The sequence below is a fragment of the Rhinopithecus bieti genome, unplaced genomic scaffold (genome assembly GCF_001698545.2).
Source record: "Rhinopithecus bieti isolate Rb0 unplaced genomic scaffold, ASM169854v2 scaffold_1403, whole genome shotgun sequence".
Lineage (NCBI taxonomy): Eukaryota > Metazoa > Chordata > Mammalia > Primates > Cercopithecidae > Rhinopithecus > Rhinopithecus bieti.
Window position 1 is genome coordinate 566,350 of NW_016803444.1, and position 26,362 is coordinate 592,711.

Consider the following 26,362-nt stretch of genomic DNA (forward strand, 5'->3'; position numbering starts at 1 on the left):
TAAAACGTATTTCTGTATACCAGCAATAAACTTAAAAATGAAATTAAAGTACTATTTACAATAACATTTCCACAAAATATTTAGGAATACATTTAACAAAAGATATACAAGACTTCTTCACTAAAATTACAAAACATTGCTGAGATAAATTTTAAATTTTAAAAGACCCAAATAACTGCAGAAACATACCATGTTCATGGATTGAAAGGTTCAATACTGTAAATTCTTCCCAAATCGACCTAAAAATTCAGTGCAATCCCAATAGCAATTCCAGCAGATTTTTTTCTTAAAGAAAAATGGACAAGCTTAATATAAACACTGTCACAAGAATGAATAATTATTTGGAAAATAGGTGTTGGTGTGGCCACAACCATGCCCCTGAGGTAACAGCCAGAGAAGAGGCTCCAGGAGCATCCTGTGGATGCCAAAGCAGGCTCACACGGCACCTGCAGGGTGGCTGGCTCAGGGCAGGTTGGGGGTCACCTTAGTCACTCCCTCTTCAGGGAAGTTCGTTGTCCTCCGCTCCTGAGGGTGACACTGTCCCGGAGTTTTCTTCCTTGAAACAAGCCATAGTAGCTACCTTTGGCCCTGCACAGCGACTCATGCTAATGAAGGGGGCAGTGAACAGGGGCCAGGTCATAAGGACTATGACCCTCGGGGACCACAGGGCCAGGATGTCATTCTCAAAACCATGAAAATCAATGCCAAACACAACAGCAGAATATAATTCCAACAAAGACTTCTACGTACATGTAAATCTATTAATCAATAAGGGCTAAGTCACTAAACTACAGCTTCTCATGATGCTCACCATTCATCCTTTGGGGAAACCAAAATGCTCACAACTGACCATGGTGTTCACTTAATATACTAGCTTTAATAATAATTAAAAAAAAACTAGTACAGCATCACAAGTGAGAAGTGTTCCAGGAAGCGTTCTTCAACAATATCCTCAAGCATAAGGTATGAGGAAAATTATATTGGCTTTGCGTAAGGCGTGAATGATTGGGTGAAAGAAAAGACTATACTGCGTTCATTTGGTTAGTCTGAAAATGATGTTGCTAGAGAAGGCTATTTAATCAGGAAAAGTACCTCTGCAAGTTGGAGAGAACTGTACTTTCTGAACACAGCAGGAAAAATGCCCATATTTTTGCCCTGACATTCAGACACCTACTAAGAATGAGGAAAAGTAAGGTACCATCTATGTATCATATTGTAGCGAAAACAATCACAGGTTACAGAGCTAGAGAAGCCTGGGTTCAGATTCATTAAGTTCTCTACGGATTGCTAATGGATAACCAGAGTTAAAATTTAATACTACATGAGGGAATCCAAGGGTCATAATCATACTTGACCCAAATGGCTCACACTAATGACTCAGATTAATACTGGAGAGTAATTGTTTTGTTTACAATCAGCAGCTTATTATCTTGAAGTCAATCTCACAGACACAAACAAACACATTGACTTTACAAACTCTTTAAATAAAAGGTTCTGTATCCTGATCCTTAAGTATCCTGTAAGAGTCTACAGTGAAAAGAAAATAATTCTGAGGAAAATATCTCCCCATGATAAAACCTGAAGAAAACAAAAGCATTTTATAAAATTAACAATAAAAGAGTTAAAAAAGCAAGCGTCCACTTTATTAAAAGCAAAATCACCAACTCGTGGAAAATAATTTAACTCATAAAAGGGAGAATGAAACATCACTTTTTAAAATATCAGACACCATAAAATGTGCCTTTAGTCTTTTAAACAGTTTAACTTTTAGACTATCTCACTATTAAACACCTAACTTTTCTCAGAAAGCTGTTGCAAACCCAAGTATTGTTCTGACTGTACAGAAATCAATGATCCTCTTCTTTTGCAGAATAAAGATGTAACTTCCTTAAATGACATTCACCTTTATACTACCATCTTAAATTCTGCTTCATTACCAGAAACAATGTTTTCAAGAACTGGATCTTTCTAAATCCATTTTATTTTACAACAACTTTACTATTTGATTATATTCATTGTAGAAAATGTGAAGACACAGAAAGATTCAAAGAAAATAAAAATTATCCCAGTATCCCTCCCCTAAATACAATAACAAGATTATATATATATATTTCTTTCTAGTTTTGTTGTATATTTACGCAGCATTTTAAAGCAAAAACTAGTACTACAAAATGCTACCACATCCTTTTTTCATTTCATATATAGAGCAACCATGTCTTTTAGGACATTAAAATATGCAAAAGGATTTTCAGTTGGCTGATTCACAATCTAATTATAACTAAGACATAATTTGCCTCCAATTGCTGGGTATTCAGATTGTTTTAATTATTTGTTATTATAACTATCATTATTAAACACCCTTCTTTATATGTAATTCTTTGTATGTATCTCTGATATGGTTTTAAAGAGAAATTCCTAGATGTAGAGTACCCAGCACAAAGTACATCAGTATTTTTAAGTCTTTTGATGCATTTTACCAAATCGCCCTCCAGAAACACTGTACCAATTTACAGTCGCATCAATAAATAATCAAAGAGTCCCATTTCTTCCTCATATTCTTTGGCAGTATAGGAAAGTAGAGATTACCCTCCATCCTTTATTGTTGCAAATTTAATAGGGGGAGAAGATAATGGTGGTTTTTTTTGCCCCTAAAATGTAATATTTTTTCCCACACGTTTACTGGTCATTTGCTTTTCTTCTGAATTTTGAAGTTGTCCAAGTCATTCAGGAGTCTCTAATACACACAATGTCTTGTCTTTCTTACAACATGCTCTTTGACAGGCAAGGGCATGAAAGCTGCATGTCTTTCCCATATTTTTTTCAAGTTAAGCAGGAATTCCCAAAATGACTGGAATTAGAATGTCTTCTTTTCTCCTGGGCAGTCATGATACTTTAATGTCTTGGTAATAAAACAGAAAACTGGGCCATATTCTGAAAGGAAGAAAGGAGGCAGTGATACTCACATGTGGGCGTAATTACTGAGATGTTTGTTTAAAAAAACAGATTTTGATTTTCTAGATCAAAGTGAGGACTCAGGAAACATACACTTTAAATAAATTCTACAGATAATTTTCAAGTTCACTAACCAGATGTGGAACTTTAGGTACTCTAAACTCTTGGTTCTTCACCTCCCTTTCCTGTAAAGTGAGGTTAATAATGCTTATCTCAGAGCATTGTTCTGATAATCACTTATTGCCACACCAACCCCCAGCCTGGATTATTGTTTATGTAACCTCTATCCCTTATCCTTATCCCACTGTAAGAAATCATTGAAATTTTTATGTGTCTGTATCTCCAAACACCATAGGATCATGATCACAAGTCTTTAACTTTGCAAACCAGACCTTGACATATAGTAGGTGCTAAGTGTTTCTGAAATGACTTAGTGAGTGAATGAATGATATATATTTCAGTGCTTAGAGGACTAAAAATACTACCCCAGAATAAGGGATTATTACTATGGTGTTCCTTAATGCTACAGAATGAAGGCCAAGATTCTCAGTTTTGTCTAGAGCAGGAATTCCTAATTTTCTCTCTCTCTCTATATATATATTTATCTATCTCATCTATCTATCTATCCATCCATCTATCTATCTCATAACCCCCTTTGAAAATCCGATGAAAGCTACGTAAACTAAGTCTCTTTAAAAATGCATACAAATAAAACCACACAATTTCAGAAGCTCCAGGAAAAGAGAACACTGATTTCTACTCTCCAAGCATTTTTACTTAAAAATAAAGCTAAAACAGTAAATATATTACTTGAGAAATTAACTTCAAGCTTTTGAAAGACTATGGTCAAAGTGGGGTCAGTTGGGAGACTTAAAAAAAATAAACTTGGCCGGGCGCAGTGGCTCACGCCTGTAATCCCAGCACCTTGGGGGGCCGAGGTGGGTAGATCATGAGGTCACGAGTTCAAGACCAGCCTGACCAACATGATGAAACCCCGTCTCTACTAAAAATACAAAAATTAGCTGGGCGTGGTGGTGCGCGCCTGTAATCCCAGCTACTCAGGAGGCTGAGGCAGGAGAATCGCTTGAACCCGGGAGGCAGAGGTTGCAGTGAGCTGAGATCGTACCACTGCACTCCAGCCTGGGTGACAGAATGAGACTCCATCTCAAACAAACAAACAAGCAAACTTCTATGACGTTTTGCTAATAATAGTCCGAGTCACGTTTCTGGCAAACCAACATGCGTTTTTTATGCAAGCTCCAGTTGTGCTACTTGACTGCACTCAAATGTATTTTTTCCCTTTTAATTCTAATAACAAGGGTTTCCTGCATCTCTATTACGATAAAACACTTCATGGGGAAAGGGGATATCATTTATTCATTAAATAACATTTAGCTCCTAGGTATACAGTGTTGAAACCAATAGATTTGTTTCTTAGTAGGGAAGATAAACTACAAATTCCAGCATTCCTGACTGTCAGTCCTAACTGCTGAGAGACACCTTAGTTACAGTGGTGTGCTGGATCCTGTTCGTACCAGCTTGCACGAGCTGACTGCGTGTATCACTTCTCAACTCGTCAGTGGCTTCACATTAGTAGTGTGAAATTGGCCGTACTGGAGCACTTGTACTATGTAAATCAGCAAACATTACAAATCAAGGCTCCGCCATGCCCAGTGATTGGCAGTCACTTACCACCATACAACATCCTCATTATACTAAAACTGTGGCTCTCTTATTCCAGAGCTCCTAGGTGGTAATTCAGGTAGGGAGGGCTTAGATCAACCTTTCAAATCCTCTCTCCACCACTGCCAGAAGACCCAAAAGTACAGGTGTATTCTAGGAGACTTCGAGGTATGGTCCTCTTTGGATAGTAGGGGAATGCAGTGTCTGATCAGTTTGAGGCAATTCTTTCCCTATGTGGTTAAGAAGAGTCACAACGTGCCCAAACAAAAATCATGCAACTCTGAGTTTATCAGTTAGTTTAAATTATATTCTGAGAATTAATACTAGAGTTGGAAAGCTATCAATCTACAAACATCCCAGATGTATCATTAATTACTGTTTAGTTTGATGCATGATTAACCTTAAGCAGATATTTTCTGGTACCATTTTGGTACTATTGTCAGAGTTTTGGCTTTAAAGGATTGCCACAAATTTGAATGGATCTGCCAAAGAGAAAATAGCTTTGTCAACAATGTAAGCAATATGCAGAGAAAGCACTATCAATCTTCTGAAGTAAGACTTAGGGATACTACAGAGCAGGACAATGTGAAGAATCTGGTACACTAGATAATAAAACTCTCGCAATGGTCTTGCATTACCAGCCAGAAAATATGACTACTCAATTTCACAAGTGGTTAGTATGGTAGTAGATGTCACAAAAACTTGTTGAAAACATCTAGGCTGGCATAAAATACATGAGGACCAAAGGTGAAATGCACGTAAGAAAAGAATAGTCTACAGACATGGGCATGAAAGGGCATGAAAGCTGCATTGATGTACCTGATGTACATGTACCTGATTGTACATGGCTGACACTTACCTTCAGGTTATGGAGGGTTTCTGACCATTCCGTGGACCCTATCTGAGGTATGGTAGTCAGCAGTAAGCTTTTGGCTTTATTAGCATTTTCTTTCAGGGTCTTTAAGACCCGGTCCACCGAAACCTAGAGAAACAACAGCACTGGAGGTTACTAGAACTTAAAATTCCACTGCTTGTCATAAAATATTTTTCTGAGTTCCAGCCTTGCTACAGTCTAAATGTTTTGTGTCCCCTCAATCTATCTGTTGAAACCTAATCCTCAATGTAGGAGATTTGGAGGTTGGGCACTTGGGAGGCAATTAGGTCATGAAGGCAGAGTCCTCATGGATAGGATTAATCACCTTACAAAAGAGGCCCCAGTGCCATTCTTTGAGGGCCCCTTCCACCGTGTGAGGTTCCAGTGAGAAGATGGCTGTCTATGAGAAAGTGGGCTCTCACTAGACACCAAATGTGCCAGTCCCTTGATCTTGGACTTCTCAACTTCCAGAAATGTGAAAAATAAATTTCTGCTATTCAGAAGCCACCCATGCTATGGTATTTTGTTACAACAGTCCAGAAAGAGTAAGAAAAACATGACTTGTGAAGTCTTTTTATTCTACATTTAAACCCCTGAGTTCAAGTTCTGCATTTATCAAGATGGTCTTAGTCCTAGGAGACCTAGGGAGGTCCTGGAGAAACTCAGTGACATCTCTGAAAAGCACTGATGAATTTTGATATCGTTTGGATCTGTGTCCTCACCAAATCTCATGTCGAACTGTCAGAGGTGGGGCCTGGTGGGAGGTGGTTGGATCATGGGGTTAGATTTCTCATGAATGGTTTAGCAGCATCCTCAGGTGCTGTTCTACTGATAGTGAGTTCTTGTGAGATCTGATTGTTGAAAAGTGTACAGCACCTCTCCCCTCTCTCTCTTGCTCCTGCTCCCACCATGTGAGAGGCCTCACTCTCCTTTTGCCTTCCACCATGATTGGAAGTTTCCTGAGGCCTCCCCAGAAGCTAAGCAGATGCCACCATCACACTTCCCATACAGCCTGTAGAACCATAAGCCAATTAGACCTCTTTTCTTTATAAATTACCCAGTTTTAGGTATTTCTCCATAGCAATGTGATAACAGACTAATACAGATTTCAATATGGTATCTGAGAAAATATCTCAGATGTATAACGGTCTAGAAAGATGTGGCTGTTCTCTTCATGTCCACAGTCAAATGGATTACAATGTTAAAACTGTTGCTACACTGGATAATCAAACAGAAGTATGTTTCTCCTTAGAAAATTATTCCAGTAATAAAGAAAAATATTATGAAATTAAAATACCACAATTTTTATGGCTCCTAGTGAATTAATGGATTGGCTGCTAACCTCACAAACAGAACCAAACAAACAAAATCCCAAATAAACCACTCATTATGTGCTTCCTGACGAAAAAATAAAATGCTACCTTAAGACACCTGAATCTGATTAAATATCTAAATCTAGCTACCAATTTATAGACAACACAGAGGACAGAGAAGCCTATTAAACTACTCCAAGGAGACGATTTCAGCAATTCAGACTGTGGGAAACTCAACAGGACAAACGATCTGGTTCCTTCATAAAAGCTTGCAACCAAAATATAATTTAAGGCATTTAACAAGAAATTTAAATTTTGGCTGGGTATATTAAAGAATTATTATTGGAGAATGAAAATGATAATGTGCTCATGTTAGATAACTCCTGAAGTGTTTATGGATAAAATTATTGATGGGAGTCATAATCATATTGGTTGTAAGTTAATATAATGGTTGAAGCTAGATGCTGAATTCATGGAAGCTCGTGCTATTGGCTACTTCTATATATGACTAAAATAGCTTCATAAGAAAAAGTTGAAGAAAGTGAATATAAAATTACCATCAGAGATAGAGTATTTGACATGCTTTCCTATGCTTCGAAGAAATAAAACATTCAGGGACACAAGGATTACACCTTTCTATTTCCTTAAGTATAGTCCAGACCCCACCCACAAACACCAAGATGTGTATAGGAAAAAATGATGAAGACTGCAGCAGAGGGGAGTCTGCACTACTATGGGAACACAAAGCAGTGACAGGCTGGGTATCTGCCAGGTACATGTAAATGATATATTTTAAGCTGAGTCTTTGAATGCAGAGACATGAAGCATCCAAGAAATTTGCCTTGTATTTACTTATTTCCTTATATATTTTTCCTGTGACTGGTTATTTCTGTATAGATACTGACCTCCCTTTTCTTTGTTCCAGCTGTTGGGCTTCACCCAAAACATCCTTCCCACAATAAACCCTCTGTTCAAGGTGCAGTTCAAATGCCTTTCCCCGATACTACCCACCTCTTGGGCCGCCCACTCCATCAGAGTCACCGTCTGATGACCACCCTCTTATGAGCCAGCATTATACCAGTTGTTTTACATATATTATTTGGTTTAATTATTCCAGTAATCCTTCAAGGTCTAACTGACTAAACAATGACTAAACAACCTCCACTCCTCACCTAGAGCCCTGGCTTCATTGTACAGAAGAGTAAACAAGTGAAATAACTTGCCCAATGTGACAAGAAAATGGAGCAACTAGAATCTGAAGATGAGTTTAGAAAACTCCAAATCCTTCTTGCCACGCCAGGCTGCACATCTGCACAAAGCACAACGATACATACGATTGGCTGAAATAATGCCATCTTTATGTGGGCCCTCCTTGTGGCATTTAACACTGTCTTCAAGCCTTTCCATTTACAGAGCTTAATTTCTCTGCTTTTCAATAAAGTAGCTCCAGCTGACTATTTCCCCAACATCCTTTGGCTACTAAAGGAAATCACTGCTGGTTCTACAAAGGAGGAGACATATGTTATTAGACTGAGCAGAAAGCCACAGGCAGGAAGCAAACTGCTCTCAGGGTGTGGCAGGGGCTGGAGTTTCCTATTAATTGGAAGCAGCTTCTTGACATTACGAGGCTGAGTTGTTCTTTAGGTTACCAAATCTGCCAAATAAGATATTATGTTGTGACTTAATGGAAGAATTTGCAAATCTCTTACATAAAAGGCATCCTAGTACTAAGCAAACAGTCTATTACACTGAGGAGTCATCATAAGGAATTCATGAAAAACAAAGAACCTGTGTTCATCTACGACCCAAAACACTGTACACATGGATGGACAGGCGGCAAAAAGATCTAACCCCATTTTATGTGAAATTAGATAGTAAAACAAACAACTCTCTAAAACGGTGGTACAGTATTAGTCCTCTTTGGAGACGTCACTTACCCTAAATGTGCTCAGAAAGGTCACCCCTAAATGTTTTCCTTACTTCAAAAGTGACTGCAGTTTTGTCCCTTTCTTTATCTTAAAATGAGATAAATGACAGGACAAATGATCTAGTTTCTTCAAGTAATACAAGGAATAAAACGAGAAAGAGGTGAAAATCAGATTAAAAGAGACAAGAGGTATATCATTAAAATACAATGTATGGATTGTAAGGGATTCTGATTTGATCAAATTGTTAAAAATTATGAGACTGTAGGAAAAAGGAATAGTCTGAATATTTGATTATATTAAGAAATCAATATCATTATTTTTGTACAATGATGGCATGGTTATAACTTAATTTTAAAAAGACCTTTTAGGAAAATATTTACTTCACAATGAGGGCAGGGGAGAGAGAATTAGGTAGGGACGTACCTATGACACAAGATTGGCCATGGCTAATTGTGGAACCTAAGTGATGGGTACCTGGAATTCATTATATTCCACCCTGTACTTACACAGATGTTTAAAGTTTTGTTTTGTTTTAGAAGCTGACATTGTTCCAGTGTCCTCAAATTCCAGCTGGATCCTGCTGCCTTCTCTGCCTGAACCCCTCACTGAACTTCCATCTGAAACCCTTACCATGGTCCCTAAGGCCTGGCGCGGCTGCATCACATCCCTCCTCTCTCTCCCTTCTCCCTGGTCTCCCTCCTTTCCACTCTACTCAATCATGCCCTTCTTGCCCATCACACTTAAAACAGGAAGGCTTCTCATACTTCAAATATTTGGTCTGGTCAACTCTATTCAGTTGACCTACTGTACCCTTGTACCTCGCCATTCTATTTCTTTATAATCGTTAGCTTTCTTATATTGGTTTGCTTAACTTCTTTCTCCATTAACAGAATGTTGTCTCCTTAAGGATTTGTCTATTTGCTGTCACATTTCTATGCTGAACATAGTATCCAGCCACGGTAGGTTAAATAGATGGATGTGAACATACAGCCCTCTCACGAGGAAAGGGTTAAGTTATAGATTTTTTTTCCTTCTTCAAAACAAAAAGTAGCACAGCAGAAGAGATTGGCGATCAAAATACACCTTTATCCTTAAAATAAGGACCAGGTCATAGCATGATTCTCAACACATCTACATGCCTACAATGTACTATTCACTATTAATCCTTGGGTAAAAGTGTCTCTTTCTTTCCTATGATCTTTGTTCTTACCTTCCAATAGGAACTATAGAAAATGTTGACAACTTAAAACCTTGTAGAAAGGCACTTTCTGAAACTAATTTAATAGAAACAAACAGTTAAGACATCCTCTTATTGGTACCCAGAAACCCATGCTATATGTGCTCAGAAGAGAATTCCACCTACTGCTTCCTCATGCTCCTTCCAGCAGTCATAATCTGTTGCCATGGCGATACTTGCATAACAAATTCCAGCCTCCTTAGCAAGAACCACCTCTGGAACTGTGGTCATGTTGATAACATCTGCCCCCCAGGTGCGGAACATGAAGCTTTCTGCCCGGGAGCTAAAACGAGGTCCCTCGATTGTGACCATTGTCCCCTTGGAGTGGCACCGGAGTCCTAGCTTCTTAGCAGTCTCTATAAGAACCTAGAAAAGAAAAACCAGAAACTTCAAAACATACAAGCATATGCACAACTTAAGGCTGCATTTCCCCCCAATGTTTAACAAATTGATTTCTTAAAGACGATTTGTCACCATAATAAATGCCTACTATCTGCCAGGCTCTCAGAAGAGGACCACGGAAGGGTGTTTCCTGGACCCTTTCTCATTTACATAATCCTCTTGTTTCCCCAGCCCTTTGCATATAGAAACTAATAGCTACGCAAGTGAGCACCAAGCTCTTTCTACTCACCAGGCATTTGTTTATATGCTTTAATCTCATCTGCTTCTTAACAACTTTAAGAGACTAAGCTGGTTTGAGAATACAGACTTGAGTCTTAACTTTCAACCTCGCAGGCTAAGCTAAGATGCCTCTCATCGCTCATCTTCTCAAACAGGTGTGTTGAGTTCTGTTTCCAGGTTCCTGAAAAGCTAATTCTCATTACTTTTAAAATACAGAATCTGAAGACTTCTGTAAAAGCTTTTTCTGGTTAGAAAGTGATTTCTCTTTTGCCTACTGCCTTTCCACAGACTTGTGCTGATTGTTTTTCTGTTCAGGGATAAACATCTTGGAATTCCTTTAGCAGCAAGGTTAGGGATGGGTTTTTAGAAACATCATTGAAAAGTCTGATCATTTTCTCCAGCGTTTTATTTAATACTTCACATCTAATCTTCAAGTTATTAATTACCTTCATTTTTTCTTAGCTTATGCTTCAATATTCCCTTTAAATTAAAAAAAAATAGTCTTTTCAACTTAACTGTTAACTTACTGAATCACTGTTGAAAAATCATCTCTGTATGCCTTAGTTTTCTCAAGTGTAAACTGAGAATAATGATATCGCATAACTCAAATGTATGAGGAAGATTAAATGAACTAAGGTATACACAAGCAGAGAAGCATGCCAGGTACGCTGTATGCACTAAGCTGGTCTTCTAACAATTATTAATACTGGCAGCTTCTACACATATTTGGCTAACCTTCCTGGGATACTCTATAAATAAAGTGGAGTGACTCAAAGTCAAAGTCTCCAATCTGGGCAAAGTCTCACCTGCACGTGTGCTTATCACATAAACAAATTAACTTATTTCCTTAAAAAATAACTTACACTATGCCACTGCAATGGGAAACAGAATTTTAACAAGAGTCTTGGCAACTCAAAATTTAGCAAGCTATGGACAATGAACAGTTGAGGCTACATCATGTTTATCTTATAAATGCTGAAAATAAAATTATGCTTAATTATCACTTTTCCCTAAAAAGTATGTTACAAATGCAAAAGCCTAAATCTCTACCCCACCCCCTTTTCCCCCCACAAAATTAAGACATACTAAGCCCACTCCTGCTGGTTCAATAATGTCTTTAAAGATCCCGAATAACTGAGTTGTATGCCTTGGCTAAAGTTCAGAGTGCTTCTAGAAGTGAATGGCTCTAAGTAGAAAGCTGAAACTGGATCCTTTCCTTACCCCTTATACAGAAGATTATTCAGAGGATAGAGACTTAATGTTAACTATACCATAAAACCCCTAGAAGAAAATCTAGTGACATTCGGAATAGGCATGGCAAGGACTTCATGTCTTAACACCAAAAGCAACGCAGCAAAACCATTGACAATGGGATCTCATTAAACTAAAGAGCTTCTGCACAGCAAGAACTACATCAAGTGAACAGGCAACCTAAAATGGGAGAAAATTTTTGAACCTACTATCTGACATAGGGCTAATATCCAGAATCTACAGAACTCAACAAATACAAAACAAACAACAACCCCATCCAAAAGTGGGAGGTATGAACAGACATTTCTCAAAAGAAGATTCATAACCAACGACACATGAAAAAATGCTCATCATCACTGGCAACAAGAACAAATCAACACACAATAGATACCATCTCACACCAGTTAGAATGGCAGATCATTAAGAAGTCCCAGGAACAGGTGTTGGAGAGGATGTGGAGAAATAGGAAACTTTTTAACTGTTAGGTGGGATTGTAACTAGTCACATTAGGAAGTTGGCAATTCCTCAAGATCTTAGAATAGATGTACATATGAACCGCCATCCCACTACTGGGTATATACCCATAGGTAATTATTCTAAAAAAAAAAAAAAAAGAACATGATCACGTATGTTTATTGCGGCACTATCACAATAGCGAAGACTTGGAACACCCAAAGTCCTCTGTGAAGACTGGATTAAGAATGTGGCACATCATACACGCATGGAATACTATGCAGCTATAAAAAGGAGAGTGTTTGCGTCCTGTGTAGGGACATGGATGCAGCTGGAGCCTCATTCTTAGCAAATATCACAAGAACAGAAACAAAACCGCAGTTCTCACTATAGGTGGGGACTGAACATGAATACTGGACCGGAGGGGGACATCACACACTGGGGCATATCATGGAGGGGGAGGAGGGAGGATGCATTGGGAGTTTACATGATAATAAATGATGAATTGATGGGTGCTGACGAGTTGATGGGTTGCAGACACCCACATGGCTAAGTATACTGATGTAACAAACGTGCACTTATGCCGTGACATGTACCCTAGAATTAAAGCTATAATAAAAAAAAAAAAAGATATACCCCCTCCCCCCCAAAAAAAAAAAAAGGAAATGAATGGCTCTTGACAAGTCCTCATCGTCACTCTGGCACTTTGGGAGATAGGTACCATGCTTGTGAGGAGGAGGAAGAAATGGAGGCTATGAATATGTGTCAGCCACCTGAACCAGCATTTTGCATTCCTTTAAGAACAGCTAACACTATCTTAAGGTAGCAAAAAATATCAAATACAGGGTCCAGGTCCAGGTCTGAGGTTAAGATGATTTCATTTTCTTACTTTGTGTAACCACTGTGAACTACTAAAAAGACGGATGTGGTAGTGAAACTACCACAACCCTCACCAAGGAACTAGCAATATTAGATCACCAGCCTAAATAGATTTAATGTCAGGACTTTCACATTAACTCCTAAAATGAATAGAAGTAACACTGCTTTTGGAACACATATTTGTACATGGTACAAAACTTAAATAGTACAAGGAAAACCACTGTCCCTTCCCAAGGGAAACCACTATTACCAGGCTTTTTGTTTCAATAGTTTTTGGGGAGCAGGTGGTTTATTGTGATATGTATAAGTTCTTTAGTAGTGACTTCTGGGATTTTGATGCACCTGTCACCCAAGAAATGTACATTGTACCCAATGTGTAGTCTTCTATCACTGATCCTCCTCTCCCACTTCCCCACGAGGCCCCAAAGTCCATTATATCGTTCTTTTTTTTTTTTTTGAGATGGAGTTTCACTCTGTTGCCCACGCTGGAGTGCATTAGCGTGATCTTGGCTCACTGCAACCTCCGCCTCTCAGGTTCAAGCAGTTCTCTGCCTCAGCCTCCTGATTAGCTGGGATTACAGGTGCCCGCTACCACGGCCAGCTAATTTTATTTTATTTTTTTTGTATTTTAGTAGAGACCCCTTTCACCATCTTGGCCAGGCTGGTCTTGAACTCCTGACCTCCTGAGCCACCCACCTCGGCCTCCCAAAGTGGTGGGATTACAGGCGTGAGCCACCGCGTCCGGCCCCATTCACGCCCGGCCCCATTATATCATTCTTCTGCCTTTGCATCCCCAGAGCTTAGCTCCCACTTACGAATGAGAACATAATGATATTTGGTTTTCCATTCCCGAGTTACTTCACTGAGAATAATGGTCTCCAACTCCATCCAGGTTGCTGCAAATGCCATAATTTTGTTCCTTTTTTATGGCTAAGTAGTATTCCATTGTATTAGAGTTCTCTAGAGGGACATAACTAATAAAGGGGAGTTTATTAAGTATTAACTCACATGATCACAAGGTCCCACAATGGGCCATTTGCAGGCTGAGGAACAAGGAGGGCCAGTCCAAGTTCCAAAACAAAGAACTTGGAGTTTGATGTTGGAGGGTAGGAAGCATAAAGCATGGGAGAAAGATGTAGACTGGAGGACTAGGCTAGTCTCTCTTTTAACATTCTTCTGCCTGCTTATATTCTAGCCATGCTGGCAGCTGATTAGATTGTGCCCACCAGATTAAGGGTGGGTCTGCCTTTCCCAGCCCACTGACTCAAATGTTAATCTCCTTTGGCAATACCCTCACAGACACATCCAGGATCAATACTTTGTATCCTTCAATCCAATCAAGCTGACACTCAGTATTAACCATCACAAGTCCACATGAATCCATACACATCTCCTGAGATCATAATCTTCAAATAAAGACAATAATAAGGTCATAATTACACCTAACATAATACAACTATCCTTTGCGCAACTAGAAGTGCACCAAACACCAATCCAAATACTACTACATAAAGTCAGCAATATTTAAATGTTGATGTGAAGTCAATAAATCTTATGTCATATAATAAAGGAGAAAGAAAATAAAATGAAGATATTCTCTTAGTACAATTGTATACATGCACAAACATGTGTTTAACAACAGGAGGAGGAAATACTCATGACAATTACAGCCCTCATTTCTGTAGCTGGTCACAGGGTTGTAGCTGGTATCGATGACTACCTTCTACTACCCATTCTGTATTCCCTTCGCCTTCAGCAAGCACCTCAGTAGGTTGCGGTCTTTTTCCTGGTGGAGTGACTGAAATCTTCATTTCTGAAGAAACTGGGTCATTTGTAGTCCTGCCTGGATTGCGCTGTTGTAGTTTCCCAATGACCTTAATTACAGGGCAGGGTAATACTAACAGACACCCTAATGGATCTCCTGTATTCCATGCATACTCTTCTTTACCTCCATTGTGGATTAGTAGACTGATTTCATCTTGATAGTCCGGGTCAATCACTGCAGCCAGCACTGTAATTCCCTTCTTAGCCTGTTGACTTAAAGGTAGGAGGAGCCCAAAGTATCCAGGTGGCAAGGATGGAGGCTATGCATGGGCACAGCAATGTGCCTTGAGGACCTGCTTGAGCCTAGTCATATATATACATATACCATTTCCATTTGATAACTGAATGCTGCTGTGCACAACCCACTTTATGGCTAGACGAGTGAGAAAGCCCCCAGTTCATGATAGGCAGTTCAGGTGGCATGATGACTTGATGACCCATAGTCAAATGTTCACTTTCCACCAAAGTCCAGTAACAGGCCAAGGGCAGTCTCTCAAAAGGAGTGTAGTTATCTGCAGAAGATGGCAGGACCTTGCTCCAAAATCCTAGAGGGCTCCACTGTAATTCACCTATGGGGGTCGCCAAAGGCTCCAAACAGCATCCCTATCTGCCACTGACACCTCAAGCACCATTGGATTTGCTGCGTCATATGGCCCAAACGGCACAACAGTTTGCACAGCAGCCTGGAACTGTTGCAGAGCCTTCTCCTGTTCTGGACCCACTCAAAATTGGCAGACTTTTGGGTCACTCGATAGATGGACCAGAGTAACGCACTCAAATGAGGAATGTATTGCCTCCAAAATCCAAATAGGCTCACTAGGACTCTTTCTTGGTTGTAGGAGGGGACAAATGTAGCAACTTATCCTTCACCTTAGAAGGAATATCTCGACAGGCCCCACACCACCGGACCCCCTAGAAATTTTACTGAGGTAGAAGGTCTCTGAATTTTAGTCAGATTTATTTCCTGTCCTCTGGCATGCAAAGGCCTCACCAATAAGTCCAGTGTGTATGCTACTTATTTCTCACTGGATCCAATCAGCATACTGTCATCAATGTAATGGACCATTGTGATATCCTGTGGGAGCAAAAAGCGATCAAGGTCTCTCTGAATAAGATTATGACACAAAACTGGAGAGTTGATATACCCCTGAGGTAGGACAGTAAAGGTATACTGCTGGCCTTGCCAGATGAAGGCAAATTGCTTCTGGTGGGCCTTATGGACAGGAATGGAGGAAAAGGCATTTCCAAATCAATGGCTACATACCAGGTACCAGGAGAAGTGTTAATTTGCTCAAGTAATGAAACCACATTTGGTACAACAGCTGCAACTGGAGTCATCACTTGGTTAAGCTTATTATAATTCACTGTCACTCTCCCCAAGATCCATCTGTCTTCTGTATGGGCCAAATGGGAGAGCTAAATGGGGATGTGGTAGGAATCACCACCCCTGAGTTTTTCAAGTCCTTAATGGTGGTACTAATCTCTGCAATCCCTCCAGGGATGTGCTATTGTTTTTGCTTTACTATTTTTCTAGGTAGAGGCAGCTCGAAGGGCTTCCATTTGGCCTTTCCCACCATAACAGCCATCACCTTACCAGTCAGGGAGCCAATGTGGGGGTTCTGCCAGGTGCTAAGTATGTTATGCATTCTATGCCAGTTATGCATTCCGGCACTGGGGAAATGACCACAGGATGAATCTGGGCACCCATAAGACCCACTGCAAGTCAGACCTGAGCTATAACTCTATTAATTACCTGACTTCCATAAGCCCCTACTTTAACTGGAGGACCACATTACGTTTTGGGTTCCCCGGAATCAACGTCAGCTCACAGCCAGTGTCCAGTAGTCCCTGAAATGTCTGATTATTTCCCTTTCCCCAATGCACAGTTACCCTGGTAAAAGGTCGGAGGTCTCCTTGGGAAAGGATGGGAGAAAGATTCACAGCATAAATCGTTAGTAATACAGTGAGGTCCTTCCTCAAGAGGACCCAGCCTCCCCTTCATTCAAGGGGTTCTGGGTCTGTAAACTAGCTAAAGTCTAGAAATTGGTTGAGGGGCTGTGATTCTGTTTTTATAATTCAAATTAGTCTTTTGTCCATCTGACCTAGAAGTTTCTGCTTATATAAACTAAGTAGGAATGCAGTAGGCCTCCTATCAATTTTACTTCTAGCAATGCTGTAATTAATTAGCCAATGCCAGAGCTTTACACGAGTCAGACTATTCTGATTGCTGCTTTGCCTCTGCTGCCCATTATGGTAGCTATGCCCACTTTGCCTTTGACTGTTGAGTGCTGCCATGGCCCCTGCCACCTTGGAATCCAATTATTCCCACTGTATTTAAGTTTTATAGTTGAGTGACTGTGGTTCCCACAGTTAGATCTGACATACAGAGAAGAGCAATTACAGGGCTCTTCAAAGATCCCAGTGCTGCCCTCACAAATCTTTCTGCAAGGCATTGGTCAAGGGCATATTTTCTGGACCACCAGGGATGAATAGGTCTAAAGTGACTAATCCACTCCATCATCTGAATTTCCATAAGCCTTTGGATCCCCTCCTCTAAATTAAACCAAGGGAGATCAGGCATTTCCAGCTTGTTCACAGTGGGCCATCTTTTAATCCATATTTCAGCTAACCAAGCAAGTAAACAATTAGCAACGTAACACAATTAAACCTTTTTTTTTTTTTTTTTTTTTATTTTTTTTTTTTTTTTTTTTTTTTTTTTTTTTTTTGTTTTGAGATGGAGTCTCGCTCCTGTTGCCCGGACTGGAGTGCAGGTGGGCCGGCATCTCAGGCTCACCTGCAAGCTCCGCACTCGGTTCTACGACATTCTCTCTGCTCAGTCCCCGACCGTAGCTGTCGGGGGGAAACTACAGGTCGCCGCCACCGCTCGCCGCTAGTTTTTGTATCTATTTTAGTAGAGACGGGGTTTCACCGTGTTAGCCAGGATGGGTCCTCGAGTCTCACTGCCGACTCGTGATCAGCCGTCCTCGCCTCGAGCACCAATTGCTGTACTACCAAAGTGCTCAGGTGGATCTAGACCGCGCCCGGCCTAGAACCTTTTTTAACTCCCAGAGCTGCAACATTAAATGCAGAGTCCCTACTTAGTGGACCCAAATCAATAAATTCAGCCTGATCCAACTCCATTGTTCCTTCGACCATTATCCCACACCATTAGTATCCATTCCCATGCCTGTTCTCCAGATTTCTGTTTATATAAATCAGAAAACTCAAGCGGTTCTTTTTGAATGTAGCGCACCACCTCATGGGTCACAATCTCAACCTCACCACTAGGTGCCTGCTGGGACTTCAGTCCAGTTATAGGTCTAGAAGCAAATGGTGGTTTTAGGGGTGGCTCCTGAGAAGAATCAACATTATCTTGCCTGGCAACTGCCTCAGGGGAGGCCATCACTCTTGCCTCAGGCCGCACAGGGTTTATCTCCTCAGACAAAGGTGAAAAGACTGATGGCAGCATAGGTCAGGGAGGGAATGTTGCCACTTCTGGGGATGGGAAAGCTGCTTCTTCTGGAAAATACGGTTCATCAGTTTTTTCAAACTTAGGGTCCCCAGCTTTATCAGGGTCCTACCACACATCCCAATTCCAAGTTGCAGGGCCCCTTCATTTTCAATCAATGCTCTCAGTTTAACAGTAGACACCTGGCGAGGCTGTGCATGTACCTTTCACTGCAGGTCGGCCACGCACATGATAAGAGCTTGTGTCTGTTTTTCCACAATTTCAGCTCTTTCTCTACAGGAGATAGGACTCTCATTCAGAGCAATCTTAGCAGATTTGAGGTTCCGCATCTGCTTCTGGAGCTGGGAGATAGAATCCCTGAGTTCATTATTTTCTTTCATCACTTTGTCCACTGAACTTAGGAGCAACCAACCGGCTTCATTATGTTCCCTGGTTCTCCACACATGGTCAAAGTTATTATGTACAGAGTCACTAAGGGTGATTCCACATATGGTCAAAGGTATTATGTAGAGTCCTTGCCTCTCACGAATGATGAATCAGGAGTCTCAAATGTATTTATTTTGCATAACTCTCTAAACAGTTCATGCCAAGGACTATTGGTGTTCTCCATATTATTAGAAGTAGAGTCCTTAGCATCTTTGGGTCTAATCATATTAAGCAGCCAACTCCAGAAACCCCCATACCAACAAAAGAACTCCATCATTAATATTCTGTTCCTCTATAACCAGTCCTGGTACTAAAATCTGTATAGGTCAGGATTCTCTAGAGGGACAGAACTAATGGGACAGATAGATAAAGGGGTTTATTAAGTATTAACTCACATTATCACAAGGTCCCACAATAGGCCGTCTGCAGGCTGAGGAGCAAGGAGAGCCAGTCAAAGTTCCAAAAATGAAGAACTTGGAGTCTGATGTTTGAGCACAGGAAGTATCCAGCACAGGAGAAAGATATAGGCTGGGAGGCTACGCCAGTCTCTTTTTTCACATTTTTCTGCCTGCTTATATTCTAGCCATGCTGGCAGCTGATTAGACTGTGCCCACCCACATTAAGGGTGGGTCTGCCTTTCCCAGCCCACTGACTCAAATGTTACTCTCCTTTGGCAACACCTTCACAGGCACAACCAGGATCAATACTCTGTATCCTTCAATCCAATCAAGTTGACACTCAGTATTAACCATCACACCCAGGCTGTATATATACCACATTTTCTTTATTCACTCATTGGTCAATGGGCATTTAGGTTGGTTCCATAGTTTTTACAACTGCAAGTTGTGCTGCTACAAACATCTGTGTGCAAGTGTCTTTTTCATATAATGACTTATTTTCCTCTGGGTAGACACACAGGAGTGGGATTGCTGGATCACATGGTAGTTCTACTTTTAGTTCTGTAAGGAATCTTTATATGGTTTTCCATTGTACTAGTTTACATTCATACCAGCAGTGTAAAAGTGTTCCCTTTACACCACATCTACACCAACATCTATTATTTTTTGATTTTTAAATTATGGCCATTCTTGCAGGAGTAAGGTGGTATCGCATTGTGGTTTTAAATTGCATTTCCTGGATTAGTGATTTTGTGCATTTTTTCATATGTTTATTGGCCATGTGTTTTGAAAATTGCCTATTCATGTACTTAGCCCACTTTTTAATGGTTTTTTTTTTTCCCTTGTTGATTTGTTTCAGTTCCCTGTAGATTCTGGATACTGGTCCTCTATTGAACGCACAGTTTGTGAATATTTTCTCCCTTTCTGTGGATGGTCACTTTATTCTGCTGATTATTATTTTTTGTTGTTGTGCTGAAGCATTTTAGATTAATTAAATTGCACCTATTTGTCTTAGTTTTTGTTGCATTTGCTTTTGGGTTGTTGATCATGAACTGCTTGCCTAAGCCAAGGCCTAGATAGGTTTTTCCAATGTTATCTTCTAGCACTTTTATGGTTTCAGATCTTAGATTCAAGTCTTTGATCCATCTTGAATTGATTTTTATGTAAGATGAGAGATGAAGATCCAGTTTCATTCTTCTACATCTGGCTTGCCAATTATCCTGCATCCTTTGTTAAACAGGGTGTCTTTTCCCCAGTGTATGTTTTTGTTTTGCTTTTTCAAAGATCAGTTGGCTGTAAATATTTGGCCTTATTTCTGGGTACACTATTCTGTTCCACTGGTCTACATGCCTACTTTTATACCAGTACCATGCTGTTTTGGTAACTATAGCTTTGTAGTATAGTTTGTTGTCAGGTAATGTGATACCTCCAGATTGTTCTTTTTACTTAGTCTTGCTTTGGCTATGTGGGCTCTTTTTTGGTCTCATATAAATTTTAGGATTTTTTTTTTTTTTTAATATTTCTGTGAAGAACGATGGTGGTACTCTGAAGGAAATTGCATTGAATTTGTGGATTGCTTTTGGCAGTATGGTCATTCTTACAATATTAATTCTACCCATCCATGAGCATGGGATGTTTCCATTTTTTTGTATTATCTATAATTTCTTTCAGCAGTGTTCTGTAGTTTTCCTTGTAGAGATCTTTCATGTCATTGGCTAGGCATTTTACTTTTTTTTCCTGCAACTGTTATAGAACAGGTTGAGTTCTTGATTTGATTCTCCGCTTGGTTGCTATTGGTGTATAAAAGTGCTATTGGTTTGAGTATATTGATTTTGTATCTTGAAACTTTGCTGAATTCATTTATCTAGGAGCTTTTTGGATGAGTCTTTAGGGTTTTCCAGGTATATGACCATATCATTGGTGAACAGCAACAGTTTGACTTCCTCTTTACCGATTTTTTACCCTTTATTTCTTTCTCTTGTCTGATTGCTCTGGCTAGGACTTCTGGTACTATGCTGAAGAGAAGTGGTGAAAGTGGGAATCTTGTCTTGTTTCAGTTCTCAGAGGGAATGCTTTCAACTTTTCCCTGTTCCATATAACATTGGCTGTGGGTTTGTCATAGATGGCTTTTTTTTTTTTTTTGAGACAGAGTCTCACTCTGTCGCCCAGGCTGGAGTGCAGTGACGTGATCTTGGCTCACTGCAAGCTCTGCCTCCTGGGTTCACGCCATTCTCCTGCCTCAACCTCCTGAGTAACTGGGACTACAGGTGCCCACCACCACACCTGGCTAATTTTTTGTATTTTTAGTAGAGACAGGGTTTCACTGTGTTAGCCAGGATGGTCTTGATCTCCTGACCTTGTGATCCGCCTGCCTCGGTCTCCCAAAGTGCTGGGACTACAGGCGTGGGCCACTGTGCCCGGCCCATAGATGGCTTTTATTACCTTGAAGTATGTCCCTTCTATGCCAATTTTGCTGAGGGTTTCAATTATAACTAGATGCAGGATTGTGTCAAATGCTTTTTCTGCATCTACTGAGATGACCATACGATTTTTGTTTTAAATTCAATTTATGTGATGTATCACATTTATTGACCTGCCTACGTTAAACCATCCCTTCATGGCTGGTATGAAACCCACTTGATCATAGTGTATTATCTTTTTCATATGCTGTTGGATTTGGCTAGCTAGTAATTTGTTGAGGATTTCTGCATCAATGTACATCAGGGATATTGGTCTGTAGTTGTCTTTTTTTGTTACGTTCTTTTCTGATTTTGTAGTTGGGGGATACTGGCTTCACGGAATGAATTAGAAAGGATTCCTGCTTTCTCTGTCTTTTGGAATAGTTTCAGTAAGATTGGTACCAGTTCTTCTTTGAATGTCTGATAGAATTCAGCTGTGAATCCCTCTGGTCTTAGATGCTTTCTTTGCTGGCAATTTTTAAAAATTACTGTTTAAATTTTGCTATTTAATTTTGTTTTGTTTTAATTTTGTTATTGGTCTGTTCAGAGTTTCTATTTCTTCCTGATTTAATTGGGGAGGGTTGTATATTTCCAAGAATTTACTCATCTCTTCTAGATTTTCTAGTTTGTGTGCATAAAGGTGTTCATAGTAGCCTTAAATAGTCTTTTATATTCTGTGGTATTGGTTGTAATATCTCCTGTTTCATTTCTCATTGAGCTTATTTGGATCTTTTCTTGGTTAATTTCACTAATGGTCTATCCATTTTAAATTTTCAAATATTTATGTTTCATTTATCTTTTGTATTTTTTTGTTTCAATTTCATTTAGTTCTGCTCTGATCTCTGCTGTTTTATTCTGCCAGGTTTGGGTTTGGTTTGTTCTTGTTTTTCTAGTTCCTTGAGATGTGACCTTAGATTGTTGATTTGTCCTCCTTCAGACTTTTTGATGTAGGAATTTAATGCTATGAACTTTCCCATTAGCACCACTTTTTCTGTATCTCAGAGGTTTTGATAAGTTGTGTCACTATAATCATTCAGCTCAAAGAATATTTTAATTTCCATCTTGACTTTATTGTTGACCTAATGACCATTCAGGAGCAAGTTATTTAATTTCCATGTATTTGTATAGTTTTGAGGATTCCTCTTGAGTGGAGATAATTTCCAATATTATTTCACTGTGATCTGAGAGATTACTTGAAATAATTTTGATTTTCTTAAATTTGTTGAGACTTGTTTTGTGGCATATGTTCTATTTTGGAGAATGTTTCATGTGCTGACGAAAAGAATGTATATTCTGCAGTTGTTAGGTAGAATGTTCTATACATATCTGTCAAGTCCATTTGTTCTAGGTTATAGTTTAAATCCATTATTTATTTGTTGACTTTCTGTCTTGATGACCTGTCTAGTGCCGTCAGTGGGGTACTTAAGTCCCCCACTATTATTGTGTTGCCATCTATCTCATTTCTTAGGTCTATTAGTAATTGTCTGATATATTTGGGAGCTCAGTGTTAAGTGCATATATATTTAGAACTGTGATACTTTCCTGTTGGACTACTCCTTTTATCATTGTATAATGTCCCTCTTTGCCTTAACTGTTGTTGCTTTAAAGTCTGTTTTTTTTCTGATCTAAAAATAGCTATTCCTTCTTGCTTTCGGTTTCCATTTGCATGGAATATCTTTTTCTACCCTTTTACCTTAAGTTTATGTGAGTTCATGTGTGCTAGGTGACTCTCTTGAAGACTGCAGATACTTAGTTGGTAGATTTTTATCTATTCTGCCATTGCGTACCTTTTTTTAAGTGGAGCATTTAGGTCATGTACATTCGACATCAGTATTGGGATGTGAGGTACTGTTTTATTCATCACGCTAGTTTTTGCCCAAAGATGTTGTTCTTTTGCCATTGTATTATTGTTTTATAGGTCTTGTGAGATTTACGATTTAATGAGGTTCTATTTTGGTGTATTCTGAGGTTTTGTTTCAAGATTTAGAACTCCCTTAAGCATTTCCTGTAGTGCTGGCTCAGTAGCAGCAAATTCTCTCAGCATTTGTTTGTCTGAAAAAGACTACCTCTCCTTCAATTATGAAGCATATGAAGCTTAGTTTTACTGGATACAAAATTCTTGGCCGAGAATAATTTTGTTTCAAGAGGTTAAAAATGGGACTCCAATCCCTTCTGGCTTCTGGCTTCTAAGATTTCTGCGAGAAATCTGCTATTAATCTGATATGTTTTCCTTTATAGGTTATCTGATGTTTTTGTCTCACAGCTCTTAAAAGTCTTTCATCTTGACTTTAGATAGCCTGATAAATATGTGCCTAGCTGATCATCTTTTTGCAATAAATTTCCCAGGTGTTCTTTGATTTCTTGTATTTGGATGTCAAGATCTTTAGCAAGGCCAACAAAGTTTTCCTCAAATAAGTTTTCCAAACTTTTAGATTTCTCTTCTGCAGGAATATCAATTATCCTTAGGTTTTGCCGTTTAACATAAACCCAAATTTCTTGAAGGCTTTGTTCATTTTAAAATTCTTTTTCTTTGTCTGATTCAGTTAATTCAAGAGCTTTGTCTTCTAACTCTGAAGTTCTTTCTTCTACTTGTTCTAGTCTATTGTTGAAGCTTTCCACTGCATTTTGTATTTCTCTAAGTGTGTCTTTCATTTCCTGAATCTGTGATTTATTTTTTCTTTATATTTCTCTGGAGAAGTTTTCATCCATATCCTGCATTGTTTTTTAAAATTTCTTTATGCTGGTTTTCACCTTTCTCTGCTATTTCCTTGAGTAGCTTAATAACCAACCTTCTGAATTCCTTATCTGGCAATTTAGAGATTTCTTCTTGGTTTGGATCCATTGCTAGGGAGCTGGTGTGATCTTTTGAGGGTGTTACAGAATCCCATTTTGTCATATTACCAGAATTGCTTTTCTGGTTCCTTGTCATTTTGGTAGACTATTTCAGTGGAGAGGCTGAAAGTCAAGGCCTGCTGTTCGGATTTTCTTGTCCCATGGGGTGATCCCTTGATGTGGGCTCTCCCCTTTCCCCTAGGTATGGGGCCTCCTGAGAGCTGGACTGCAGTGACTGTTACTGCTCTTCTGGGTCTAGCCACCCATTGAGGCTACCAGGCTCTGGACTGGTGCTGGGGGATGTCTGCAATGAGTACTGTGATGTGATCCATCTTTAGGTCTCCAAGCTGTGGCTACCAGCACCTGTTCTGGTAGAGGTGGCAGGGAAGTGAAGTAAACTCTGCGGGAGTCATTGGTTGTAGATATGTTTAGTGTGCTGGCTCTCTTGAATGCTGCTTATCCTAGCAGTGAAGCTGTCATGTGGACACATTCAGGATCTCTGGTTAGGTAGGATGTTGCAGGCAGTGAAATTAGGTGTTGTCTTTTCTGTCCTGGGATCAGGGTTATTCTTTCACGAGTTGCTGTAATGGCCTGAGTTGACTGCCAGCCAGGAGGTGGTGTTTTCAAGACAGCACCAGCTGCAGTAGTAGTAGTGGGCTCTAAGCTTGCCCTAAGATGCCCAAGGTAACTATTTTGGTTTCTCAGGCAATAGGCAGGGCAATAAAGCTCCAAAGAGTTTCTATGTTTTGTGTTTGGCTTCCAGGGTGGGTAGGGAAATATCATCAGGTGGGGGCAGGGTTAGGTGGTTCTGGGCTCAGACTCTTCTTGGTCAGGGCTTGCTGCAGCCACTGTGGGAAATTAAGGGGTGGGGATGGTTTGTCAGGCCACTGGGTTTATGTTCCAGAGGGGATCTTGACTGCCTCTGCTGTATCATAAACTTCACCAGGGTAGTGGGGGATAGTCAGCAGCAAGAGGCCTCATCCAGCTACTATGCAATTGGTGAGGCTAGTTTCACTCCTGCAGTGCCCTGCTTAGACCTTGCCCCAGGATGTGAGTTACCCTACTGGGAAAGCAAGCATGGCCTTTGGACCTCACCCCTTCCTGTCTGGCCACTCCATTGGCAGCAGCTCCCGTACTCACTTGTATCTGCCACGGCTCCCACTAGTCCCCTGGACTCTGCCCAAGAAAATTTGTGCCCAGCTGAAACCACTACCAATTTCATTTGGGAGCTTCCTTCGCCCTGCCACCACTCTCCAATTCCACTGGCTGCCTTTCCTGAGGGCCACTGTGAGATACAGTCAGGGCTGGCTTCCTTGGACTCAAGCTGGAGACTGGGAGTACATCCAAAGCACTTCCTGCTGCTACTTCTACTTTCATATTTCACATAACCCCCTAAATCCGTTTCATCTTTAGGTAAGGTTAAATTTTTCTTCCATGATCTGGATTTTTAGATTTCCCCAGTGGGGATGTGTATTCAGAGGTAGGTTCTCCCCGACTCACACTTTGGGAACTCAGTTTTTTGCCTGTTTTGCAGAATTTGCAGTGGTGTGCCGCTTCTTTCAAAGGATCTTTGAATTCTTTTGGTTTTCCTGGTAAGTTCCTGGTTCTTGGAACAAAAGATCATAGTGTCTCTATATGCCATTCTGTCCATCCATGTGGAGCTGCATGTTAGCCCTGTCTTTTCTTTTTTCTTTTTTTTAAAATGGAGTTGGAGTTTCTGTCACCCAGGCTGGAGTGCAGTGGCACGATCTTGGCTCCCCGCA

General features: G+C 40.0%; 1 protein-coding gene across 2 annotated transcripts in view; it reads right to left on the reverse strand.

Moving 5' to 3' along the window:
- Window positions 1–1,963: 1,963 nt before the first annotated feature.
- MTAP (methylthioadenosine phosphorylase) overlaps window positions 1,964–26,362 on the reverse strand; it is a 56,184-nt gene continuing 31,785 nt past the window's right edge. Inside the window, exons 6-8 of one of the 2 annotated variants that reach the window (XM_017884200.1) lie at window positions 10,114–10,353; window positions 5,495–5,617; window positions 1,964–2,931 (exon numbers count right to left, since the gene is read on the reverse strand). In XM_017884200.1, the coding sequence (XP_017739689.1) occupies window positions 2,893–2,931; window positions 5,495–5,617; window positions 10,114–10,353 (402 nt within the window). In that variant the 3' untranslated portion in view covers window positions 1,964–2,892. Of the gene's footprint in view, window positions 2,932–5,494; window positions 5,618–9,960; window positions 10,025–10,113; window positions 10,354–26,362 lie in introns of those variants that run through there. The other variant, XM_017884204.1, reaches the window with a different exon arrangement.